Source organism: Neoarius graeffei, chromosome 16 (assembly GCF_027579695.1).
Source record: "Neoarius graeffei isolate fNeoGra1 chromosome 16, fNeoGra1.pri, whole genome shotgun sequence".
In the NCBI taxonomy this organism is placed as follows: Eukaryota; Metazoa; Chordata; class Actinopteri; order Siluriformes; family Ariidae; genus Neoarius; species Neoarius graeffei.
The window spans coordinates 56,997,089-57,009,364 of record NC_083584.1 but is presented as its reverse complement, the minus strand read 5'-3'; the positions used below and the strand labels follow the sequence as shown (position 1 = coordinate 57,009,364).

The window sequence follows — 12,276 nt, the reverse complement described above, 5'->3', positions numbered from 1 at the left end:
TATGTTTTGTTACATCACATTGCAAAGGGGAAAATATAATCTGCTTCATCAGTCCACATTTTCTCTCCCCAGATTTTTGGGGCTTAAAGGAAGATGTCTGTTTTTAAAGATGGTGCTCTAGACCGGTGTTTCTCAATCTATGGGCCGTGGACCGGTACCGGTCCATGAGAAGATTACCGTTGGTCCGCAAGCCTGCCTCTGCACTAGTAGTCAGTATTATAATTTCAAACTACTGGTAACTGTCAATCAGATCATGTAGAAGAGCGATTGGCTGGCTCTGCTCTCAGTGCTTTTGTCACTGTGCGCCATGTAGTGTAAGTCCCGCCCCCCATTCTAGAATGTTAAGCGTTCCCGCCCGCGCAAGGTTGCACACTTGCACTTATTCATTCATTCTGTCCCAAGTCCAGTCATTTGCGCACACGCTTTATGAGAGCAATATCATGGCATGTTCAAAGCAAGCTACTCTGGACTCTTTCTTTGGAAAGCGCCCATCTGACAGTGCAGATACACAACATGAGCCAGAGGCAAAAAATATCGCCCATTCACTCGGAATTACGACCCTTCATACATACAATTCGGCTTTATTTCAAGTGATAGTTGTCACCCGAAACCAATCCGTGTTATCTGCCAAACCATGCTAAGCAACGAAGCTATGAAGCCATCCAAATTACGCCGGCATTTGGAAACTAAACATTCGCATCTCAAGGATAAATCAGAGGATTTTTTTAGAAGAAAACGTGATGAATTGGCCACCCAAACTAAAGTGTTGAAAAGTAATTTGACAGAGAATGAAAAGCTAACAAAGGCATCATACATGATTTCACACCACATTTGCAAATGTCAGGCACCCTTCACAATTGGGGAGAAGCTAATTATGCCTTCGATTGTTACTGCTTGTAGTGAGGTGTTGGGTCCGGCTGCTGCAGCCAAAGTAAAAGAGATTCCTCTGTCAAATGACATGGTCTGTCGTCAAATTGACGATATGGCGGCAGACATCGAAATGAAAATTTTAGAAAGGGTGAAGTCATCTGACTGGTTTGCCATTCAATTGGATGAGACCACGGATCTCTCTAACTTGGCTATGCTTCTGGTCTACATCAGATATGCTCATGAGGGCCGGTTTCATGAGGATTTTTTGTTTTGTAAGGTGCTTCCAGGGACCACAACTGCTAGAGAAATGTTCCGTATGCTTGATGGGTACATCTCCGGGCATGGGTTGATATGGGGGCATTGTGTCGGTGTCTGCACAGATGGGGCAGCGGCTATGACCGGCAGGCACAACGGAGTTGTTGCTCGGGTAAAAGCCATTTCACCATCAGTGCAGGCAACGCACTGTGTTATTCATCGAGAGGTACTTGCCTCTAAACGCCTGTCCACAGAGCTTCATGAAGTTTGAAATCAAGTGGTCAAAATAGTGAACTTCATTAAGGCCAATCCGACAAATTCCCATCTATTTACAGCTCTGTGTGATGAGATGGGTGCAGATCATGTTCATCTGCTCTTGCACTCTGAGGTTCGTTGGCTGTCACGGGGTGAACAGAGTGTACGAGTTGAGGCATGAGGTTGAGGCATTCTTGACAAATAAACAGTCCAGTCTTGCCGATCACCTGCGAGATCAGTCTTGGCTTATAAAGGTAGCTTATCTTTCTGACATCCTGGACCATTTCAATATGCTAAACCTGTCGATCCAAGGCCAAGCGTGTGACATTTTTCAAGCCAATGATAAAATCATGGCTTTCAAAAAGAAGCTCTCAGTCTGGACCAACAGAGTTAATAGAGGTGTGTTTGACATGTTCGGCTGTCTGTCATCTCTGGCTGATGAAGGTGTGGATTTGGGGCAGGTGCCGGTAGTGATCGCGCAACGCCTTACCGAAACACTGCGTCATTTTGATTCATACTTCCCCTCAAAATCCCATCTCACGGAAAAGCAATGGGTAAGAGATCCGTTCACCAACCCAGAAACGAGCGCTCTGCCACCTGTGGTGCAGGATAAACCTCTGGAGCTTTCGTGCGATGCTGGTCTGCAGTCGAGATTTGGTCGACTTTCTCTGTCTGAATTCTGGCTGTCATGCTGTGATGAATATCCCCAGCTGAGTGAGATGGCAGTGAAAACACTGATGCCTTTCCATTCAACATACCTCTGCGAGACCACATTTTCACATTTGACAGCCACAAAGACAAAATACCGAAACAGGCTCAACTCAGAAAACACACTCCGAGTGGCCTTGTCACCCTGTCTTCCTCGTTTCGACCTGTTAGTGGCGAGAAAGCAGGCATATCCTTCGCATTAGAATGCTGACTTTTCTTTTACCAAATCTCTGTGGCTGACTGGGCCTGTCATTTGAGGTTAAAAGTCAGCATGCAGCCTACGTTCAGTTCTCCCTTCTTCATACTGGGACTGTGTAATCAGTCAGTATTAGGGCTACAGTGGGTCTTTAGGTTTCTCGGTTTGAGGTCCCATGTTTCTGGTAGACCTTTTTATAAGCGTGTGTATGTTATTGAGGCACTGTTTGGCAGTGCTTCAAGTTCAAAGATGTAGTTTAAAAAAAAAAATCTAAAACACAAAAGTTAAAAAAAAAAATCTTGGTTTAATGGTTCTTACGCAAATGGTAATAATAGGTTAATAATAATAAATTATTGGGTCTACATATCAGTATATTTAAGTAATTTGGCAATAATTTCAAAGTCAAAGCACTTCTGTTAGTTTCCCTTGTTTAATAATAGTTTAGGTCTAAGCAATAATAATAATAATAATAATAATAATAATGGCATATCTTTGGACAGTTACTGGTCATTTGGCAATTTTCTACAATTCTGCTAATGCACTCCTGTTAGGTCTTATTTAGCCAAAATATTGTTATGCTGGTATAAGCCCGCTACTTGTAACAAGTACTACTAACAAAAAATAAATAAATAAATAAATAAATAAATAAATAATGAACTATGTATGTATCTATCTATCTATCTATCTATGGAGGTGCACATGATGTGTGTGTGTGGGGGGCGCACAGAGGCATAGGCCTATGCAGGGCCTTGCAGCACAAAGGCCTAACATTACTGGGCCCCAGAGCAAAGAAGTTTGAGAAACCCTGGCCTAGACACAACCAAAAGAAAAAAAAAACTTTACTACGGATAATAAGAGTGTATAATGGTGTCTTTGGAATCAGATGAGTTCCTTGTTTCTGTTTTAGTGTCTTCTGTCTCCTCGATGGAAGTACTTGTGGCCCAGCAGATTAATGCACTGAACGGCACCATGGTGAAGATCTCATGCATTTTCAACTCCTGCTATAAACTGGATACGAGCAGATTTTCTATGAACTGGACCTACCAGGAGACCAAAAATGACTCCGAGGTGACGGTAAGGAGAGTATGACCTTCTCTCTGCCTCTCTCTCTCTCTCTCTCTCTGCCTCTTTCTCTGCCTCTCTCTGTATGCCTCTTTCTCTGCCTCTCTATCTTTGCTTCTCTCTCTCTGCCTCTCTCTCTCTCTATATATATATATCTTTGCACCTCTCTCTCTGCCTCTCTCTCGCTTCCTTTCTCTGTGCCTCTCTCTCTCTGACTCGGTCTCCTTTTGCCTCTCTCTGCCTCTATCTATCTATCTATCTATCTATCTATCTATCTATCTATCTATCTATCTATCTATCTATCTATCTTTGCCTCTCTCTCTGCCTCTCTCTCTGCCTCTCTCTTTCTCTTTGCCTCTCTCTCTCTCTCTCTCTCTTTGTCTGTCTCTCTGCCTCTCTCTCTGTATGTCCCTCTCTCTCTGCTTCTCTCTCTTTGCATCTCTCTCTGCCTCTCTCTCTCTGTCTGCCTCTTTCTCTGCCTCTCTATCTTTGCTCCTCTCTCTCTTCCTCTCTCTCTCTATATATACACATCTTTGCGCCTCTCTGCCTCCCTCTCACTTCCTTTCTCTCTGCCTCTCTCTCTCTGACTTGGTCTCCTTTTGCCTCTCTCTGCCTCTCTCTCTTTGCCTATCTATCTATCTATCTATCTATCTATCTATCTATCTATCTATCTATCTATCTATCTATCTATCTATCTATCTATCTTTTCCTCTCTCTCTTTGTCTCTCTGCCTCTCTCTCTACCTCTCTCTCTGTATGTCCCTCTCTCTCTGCCTCTCTCTCGCTGCATTTCTCGCTGCCTCTCTCTCTTTGCATCTCTCTCACTACCTCTCTGTCTGCCCCATCTGCCTCTCTCTCTCTGCCTCTCTCTCTCTCTCTATCTGCCTCTGCCTCTCTGCCTCTCTCTCTGCCCCCCCCCCCCCCCCCCCCCGTTCCATGCTTATATTCTGTATGGGTGTATTGAGGGCTGTTTATTCTTGCATCAAGGATCATATTAACTTGATAATTTTCACAAACAGACACTGTTTAACTGTCTCTACATGTTTAGCTGTGTTATTTCTCTTCACACTAATGTAAAAACACCTGCTCCTTTATTATTATTTGCGCAGTTAGGCTTGAAAAGCCTGTGTGTGTGTGTGTGTGTGTGTGTGTGTGTGTGTGTGTGTGTGTGTGTGTGCGTGCACATGCACAATTCTGATTTCCTGTTCAATTTAACTATTTCCTTTTTCTGTCTTTCTGTAGTTAATATCCTTTAAGAACAGAATAACTCCTTGGAAGAAAGAGCGTTTCGGGGACAGGGTAAAGTTTGCTGGAAACCTGGACAAAAATGACCTTTCCATCACCATCTCAGACGTGCAGCTGACAGACGAAGGAATCTATAACTGTTATGTTCGCAATCCTCCTGATCGTGTCGAGGGCCATGGGAGAATCCAGCTGTCTGTTGTCACTGAGTGTAAGTGTTTATCACACCACTGAGGAAGAAAAAGCTCCACAATTTGCTGCCCGTAAATGAAGCACTTGAGAATATAGATATCTTACAGTGCACCGCTTTTTTTTGTGACACATCTGCATGTTTTAGTATGGAAAAAATATATATGTTATTATAAATCCAGTTCAGATTGACTTTACAGATACACGATCACTCGAGGACTTTTGAAAGCAGCTGCAAAAATAGTTCAGGAAAATGAGCCACTTTCAAAAACTCACAGTGAGAGGAGAAGTTTATCACATCGTTTTTATTTATTCGATGAGAAAAAGTGCAACCTCTTTTGTTTGAGATTATGAATGAATTCTACAAAGAACTAATTGCAGATATATTTCATAGAAATGTATTAAAATCTCATTCACTCACTTTCAGTCAGCATTTTATCCTCGTCAGCATGGCGGTGGATCCTGAGTCTGTCACAGGAACATCGTGCACAAAGGCAGGAGAAAGAGACTCAACCTGAGAATAAAAATCAGAAGATTTTATAAATGTGCTGTTATTGATGTTTACTGTACAGAGATGATGGAAGGAGTCTCCAGTGTCAGCAGTTCACAGGCTGCACGGTTTCATCCCCAGGAGAGTCATGAGGACTTTTCTGGGATGATGGTTTCGAGCTGCTGGAACACGAGTGATCACGGGAACTAATTTGTCTCACAGACTTTTCACAGTATTGGAAAACAAGAGTGCTCTGAGAGCACAATATCTCCCACTACAATATATAGCAAACGGAATTTAATATGCATATACAGTGGTGCTTGAAAGTTTGTGAGCTCTTTAGAATTTTCTGTATTTCTGCATAAATATGACCTAAAACATCATCAGATTTTCACACAAGTCCTAAAAGTAGATAAAGAGAACCCAGTTAAACAAATGAGACAAAAATATTATACTTGGTCATTTATTTCTTGAGGAAAATGATCCAATATTACATATCTGTGAGTGGCAAAAGTATGTGAACCTCTAGGATTAGCAGTTAATTTGAAGGTGAAATTAGAGTCAGGTGTTTTCAATCAATGGGATGACAATCAGGTGTGAGTGGGCACCCTGTTTTATTTAAAGAACAGGGATCTATCAAAGTCTGATCTTCACAACACGTTTGTGGAAGTGTATCATGGCATGAACAAAGGAGATTTCTGAGGGCCTCAGAAAAAGCGTTGTTGATGCTCATCAGGCTGGAAAAGGTTACAAAACCATCTCTAAAGAGTTTGGACTCCACCAATCCACAGTAGACAGATTGTGTACAAATGGAGGAAATTCAAGACCATTGTTACCCTCCCCAGGAGTGGTTGACCAATAAAGATCACGCCAAGAGCAAGGCATGTAATAGTCGGCGAGGTCACAAAGGACCCCAGGGTAACTTCTAAGCAACTGAAGGCCTCTCTCACATTGGCTAATGTTAATGTTCATGAGTCCACCATCAGGAGAACACTGAACAACAATGGTGTGCATGGCAGGGTTACAAGGAGAAAGCCACTGCTCTCCAAAAAGAACATTGCTGCTTGTTTGCAGTTTGCTAAAGATCATGTGGACAAGCCAGAAGACTATTGGAAAAATGTTTTGTGGATGGATGAGACCAAAATAGAACTTTTTTGTTTAAATGAGAAGCATTATGTTTGGAGAAAGGAAAACACTGCATTCCAGCATAAGAATCTTATCCCATCTGTGAAACATGGTGGTGGTAGTATCATGGTTTGGGCCTGTTTTGCTGCATCTGGGCCAGGACGGCTTGCCATCATTGATGGAACAATGAATTCTGAATTATACCAGCGAATTCTAAAGGAAAATGTCAGGACATCTGTCCATGAACTGAATCTCAAGAGAAGGTGGGTCATGCAGCAAGACAACCTAAGCATGTGAACCTTTGCTTTCAGTATCTGGTGTGACCCCTTTGTGCAGCAATAACTGCAACTAAGCGTTTCCGGTAACTGTTGATCAGTCCTGCACACCGGCTTGGAGGAATTTTAGCCCATTCCTCCATACAAAACAGCTTCAACTCTGGGATGTTGGAATGTCTGGGATGTTGATGTCACAACCTTCACTTGTGTGCTTAGACGACCCTAAGCACACAAGTCATTCTACCAAAGAATGGTTAATGAAGAATAAAGTTAATGTTTTGGAATGACCAAGTCAAAGTCCTGACCTTAATCCAATCGAAATTTTGTGGAAGGACCTGAAGCAAGCAGTTCATGTGAGGAAACCCACCAACATCCCAGAATTGAAGCTGTTCTGTACGGAGGAATGGGCTAAAATTCCTCCAAGCCGGTGTACAGGACTGATCAACAGTTAACGGAAACGTTTAGTTGCAGTTATTGCTGCACAAGGGGGTCACACCAGATACTGAAAGCAAAGGTTCACATACTTTTGCCACTCACAGATATGTAATATTGGATCATATTCCTCAAGAAATAAATGACCAAGTATAATATTTTTGTCTCATTTGTTTATCTGGGTTCTCTTTATCTACTTTTAGGACTTGTGTGAAAACCTGATGATGTTTTAGGTCACTTATGCAGAAATATAGAAAATTCTAAAGGGTTCACAAACTTTCAAGCACCACTGTAACTGTCCTGTAACAAAGCCTTTTGCCAAGTTTGGTGAAATTCCTCCAAAAATTGTGAAAGGAGTTAATTTCAGAAGGTGAGAACCCTTTCTGGGATGGATAGATGGACAGACATGTACGGACGGATGGATGGACTTCGCCACGACATAATCCCCCTTCGGGCCTTTTGGCCACCGGGGGATAAAAAAATGTAAAAAGAAAGTCATGTAAACTGATAAAAAGTATCATGTGTCATTCTTGAATGAATAAAAATGTAATTGTGAGCAGATTGCTGTGGTATAAGAGGAATAAAACCTTGGGCGTGTACTGTTCACCATGGTAAAAGCTCTCCACATGTCCCATTGTGGTTTATTCCTGACTTCTGACTTTCCTGATGTGATGTTTCTTTTTTTCACTCAGTGTGTTGGTCATGATCTCGAGTGAAATGAACTCGCTCAGTGTTTTGTGTGCAGTGCCTCCGCCCAGGGACTCGACCATTGCGGTGGCAGTCGGAGCATCTATAGGAGGGATGCTGGCGCTGGTGATCCTCTCCATGGTGGTGATCAAGTGTGTTCGCAGACATAAGAAGCAGGAGCTCATCTCTGATGAACAGAAAATGGAGGAGGAGGGGAAAACAGATGGAGATGGAGGCACAGAAGAAGGAACCAAGTGAGAACATTTTTTTCTTTCCTTTTTTTTATTTTATGCTCTAATGGAACACACAGCTGTGATGTGAAGGATATCATCTCATCTCATCTCATTATCTCTAGCCGCTTTATCCTTCTACAGGGTCGCAGGCAAGCTGGAGCCTATCCCAGCTAACTACGGGCGAAAGGCGGGGTACACCCTGGACAAGTCGCCAGGTCATCACAGGGCTGACACATAGACACAGACAACCATTCACACTCACATTCACACCTACGGTCAATTTAGAGTCACCAGTTAACCTAACCTGCATGTCTTTGGACTGTGGGGGAAACCGGAGCACCCGGAGGAAACCCACGCGGACACGGGGAGAACATGCAAACTCCACACAGAAAGGCCCTCGCCGGACCCGGGGTTCGAACCCAGGACCTTCTTGCTGTGAGGCGACAGCGCTAACCACTACACCACCGTGCCGCCCGTGAAGGATATCAATCCACTGAAAAATATCAACCCCAACATACAGCATTGCAAAAGAGAATGCCATGCCTGTCTTTACCTCACCTATGTCTGAGTTCAATTCAAGCAGCTTCCATGATGGCTTAAAATATCCAAACTTAAAGATTTCATTCTCAACACAAAGCACATCATGAACACTGCTCACTGAATGAACTTCTTTTGTTTTTGCTTTCAATTAAACAGACAAATTTAACGGGGTCATGAGCTGCAGGGCCTGGACTCTGATGGAGCCTCATTCTTCACACACAGGTAAACATCTGACTTACATACATTCTGCTTAAATGGCGCTGTAGTGTTTATAGACATCTGAGAGTGATGTGTTACGAAGTTGTACAAAGATTAACGCATTTATCTGTAACAAAAGTGTGAAAATCGTTCTGTACAAAACAATGTTTCAAAGATTTCAGAAGCAGCTGGCAGCTTGTGCATTTTGATCCTCTTCAGCCTTCAGAGGTTCAAATCTAAACAGATGAAGCATTAATATTAGGCGTATCAGACGCTCGCTGGCCATGCTGTGAGAATTCTTCATGCAGATGCTCATCTGAGTTTCCAAATCTGTCATTGATTAACTCTTGAATATTTTCTATCGTGAATACTGTCAATAAAAAGCTTATAATCTCTTTTTCCAAAGAAATATATCTGGTTAAGATCTGTTCAGTACTTTGGGAGTAACGGCAGGTTGAAGTTGGTACAACAGAGTAAAAACTCTGCTCGGGAAACTGCCGGTGATTTTCTTTTTGAGTCACGAGAAAGCAGTCAGGCTCCCTCTCTCTTCTGATTGGTTTCTGACTGGATTACTCGTGAATATCAATCGGATAACTTTTATAGGGATGTTCTCTCGCTCTCACTGTTTCTGATGAAGGATTCAGCAAAATTTTCCGTTTGCTAGTTTTGATGTTATGATTCACAGGAGACTTTGAAGTGAGTTTTCAGAGCTTTGCCTACTTATTTTTTCAAATCAAACTGATTCATGTAAATAAGTAACTATTTTAGAATATAACTGGAGTTGTTTTGATGACAAATATTGAGATCTTAGTGGTCGGAATGAGATTTAAAAAAAAAAAAACAGAAGTCAGAAACGTGAGTGCCAATTTCAGTTCAGTTCATGTGAATTGTTTATTGGATGTCAATCACGTTTTTTTCGAGGTTTGCCTTGAAAGCTGTGAATATTAATCGAAATAATCATTTACAGTATATTCTTTCATATAAACACTATAACGTTATACTAGTAGGCGCTACTTTTGAGAAATACAACGGCCTACAGAGCACAAAGGGGGATTAGAAATAATCTTTTATGACTTTTTTACTTTGATAGAGAATGGTAGATGTGAGACATTCAGTGCTTATTTAAGCATATTTTATAATTAACATTGATTTCTCCTTCTCTGTGATGTATAAATGAGAGTTAGGATCAGCTTTATATTGCACAAATAAAGGCATTTGGTGAAACTTTGAAGAAGAGAGTGTATCGATTTAACGGTTTTACCTAATTAGCATAATTAATCCTAATCAGGGCTTTGAACCAGAATTTTTTTCCTATTGGTTCGTTCCGAACAGAAACGGAATTTTAACGTTTCCGGTTTTGGGTTCCACCATTAAATAGACGTTCCCGAACCGGTTAGAACAAAAAAAATTTCGTTCCCGGAACGGTTAATTACATTCCCTGTCAGCTGTTTAACAAATGGCTATAAAATTATGTCTCTGTCTCATCCAGCTTAAGCCAAATGTAGGCTAATTCTATTACAACCTTCATTAAATAAGACAAGAAATAATTCAAAACAATTATTATTTCAAATGTTGGCGATTTGGATTCTCAGTATGTCTTCCCATCTACACAAACAGAAAAAGTGCCAAAAATGAAAGATAATTTGTTTAGTGCGTTACCAAAGGCTAGTCAGGCCCTGTGCATTGATAGGCTAACAGAGGTTAACGTCATTTAATGTTCGTGAGCCTCTCATTAACGTGGACAAATATATTGATATCGTGTTTGAAATTGATGTTTTTGAATAACGACAGACTGCAATATTTACCTCTTATTTAAGATGTGGAGACGTGATAGTAGTCCACCCTCCCGCTCTCTCCATTCAGTCAGCGAACGTCACACAGGAAGTGAACCCCAGCGGGTCATAGAAACTTGCGCAGGAGAAGAACGACTTTATTTGTAGGCTATGGAAACTTTGAGGAACGAAATAAAAACCGGTATTAACCGGTTACCATTATTTTTAATAAGCGTTTCTGTTCCGGAACATAAAAAATAATAAAGTTTCTGGTTTCGTTTTTGTTCCATGTGAAATAGAAAAAGTTCCCGGTTTTCGTTTTCGTTCCTTGAACCGGTTCAAAGCCCTGATCCTAATTAAATACTAATTTGTAGAATTGGTTTTTACTAATGTTTCAAACTTTGTTTTCAGTATCCGACTATCTATGTGCCTGACAATTTCCTCATAAATATCTTGGGAAAATAAAAAGTTATGGAGAAAAAACATTTGATCTCATTGGTTAATGAGGCCCATGGATAAACATCATTTAATTCCATAAAAAATATGTTGTTCTGCATTCAATTCTGAATTCAATGAGAGCAGTTTCAAGCAATTTGGGTTGGATTTGAATTTTCACCTGATATGCCTATTAATAATAAACAGACACAAAATTGATTCGAGTTCTCCAGTGAGATTCTGGAACGTTCTCTTCAGCTTGGCGATTCAGATCAATCACTTGTCTATTCTCTGATGTAAACTCTCTATTCTATTTCTTTTTCCTGCAGAAATGACGTTTGCTTGAGCCATCATGCTGTGGCTGCAGTGTTTTCCTTGGTATGGATCTTTCCTCATTCGCCCAGACAATAAACATTAAACAACAAACAAAGTGGATTTTTTGAAAATCTCAGCCAATGCTAAACCTGCCGTACATTCCACCTGAGCCAGTGTAAAGCTTCAGATCAGGTTTCTCTCCTCCACTCTGCAGTTTTATATTGCTAACAATCTTCCACCCAGTGTTTATCGGAACGACAACACTTTTAAAATATTTTAGTTTTGTGTCTTCAAACCACTGCCAGTGTTCACAAAGTGACTATAGCTAAAGGTAATTTATTCCTACTGTTGCCTAAATGGGAGTAGTTTGATAAGAGATTTTTTTCTAGATGTTTCTGCTGTCTTTATTTTTATGTCTCATCTGATACAAAAAACCCAAACAAATAACAAACAAAAAACTTATTTTGAGAACCAAATGTACTCATATGTACAGCAACATTCCAATGAAGCCACTTTGTTTTTGTGGTCTAAACCATTGACTGTAGAAAACATGGAGGGCGTGGCTCCATCACCTCCCATTCGATAGAAATAAAGCCAAAATTCCTTCGCCATGGAGACGATTTGAAGTCAGGTCCGCCCACTAAAAGTTATCCTGCAGCCAGCCAGCAGGGGCACTAGACCTGTGGTGGCTTCACGTTTTCGAGATGATACAATGTCCATGTTTTCTACAGTCCATGATCTCAATGTGTTTTGCTCCTTCTTTACTAATCAAGGGTGTGTTTCCTGAAAAAGATGGATTTTTGTGAAAACAAATAAGTTGACACACGAGTCTGTTTTGTGAGCATTTCTTGAAGACCTTTGTTTACAGATACTTAACTAAGTAGTAGTAGTAGTTGTTGTTGTTGATACCTCACTGGTCAGCGTCTGGTGAAAAGCAACACACGTTGAAAGACTTTGGATTCACACTGGAGGTAAATTCTAAAGACGGCTCAGAAACT

General features: G+C 41.1%; 1 protein-coding gene across 1 annotated transcript; it reads left to right on the top strand.

Moving 5' to 3' along the window:
* The first annotated feature begins 1,730 nt into the window (after positions 1-1,730).
* On the top strand, positions 1,731-11,528 carry scn2b (sodium channel, voltage-gated, type II, beta). Its single transcript, XM_060942267.1, has 6 exons — positions 1,731-2,019; positions 3,168-3,358; positions 4,588-4,798; positions 7,844-8,039; positions 8,715-8,780; positions 11,293-11,528. Exons 1-5 carry the CDS (start codon positions 1,731-1,733, stop codon positions 8,722-8,724), a joined length of 897 nt encoding a protein of 298 aa, XP_060798250.1. The 3' UTR covers positions 8,725-8,780; positions 11,293-11,528.
* Positions 11,529-12,276: the final 748 nt, after the last annotated feature.

Bases quoted from the DNA above. Each gene is read 5' to 3' on its own strand.
- scn2b (XM_060942267.1), top strand. From the start codon at position 1,731: ATGGCTTTCAAAAAGAAGCTCTCAGTCTGGACCAACAGAGTTAATAGA. The intron at 3,359-4,587 runs GTAAGGAGAGTA...GTCTTTCTGTAG, and splicing joins AAAATGACTCCGAGGTGACG to TTAATATCCTTTAAGAACAG. The intron at 4,799-7,843 runs GTAAGTGTTTAT...TTTTGTGTGCAG, and splicing joins GCTGTCTGTTGTCACTGAGT to TGCCTCCGCCCAGGGACTCG.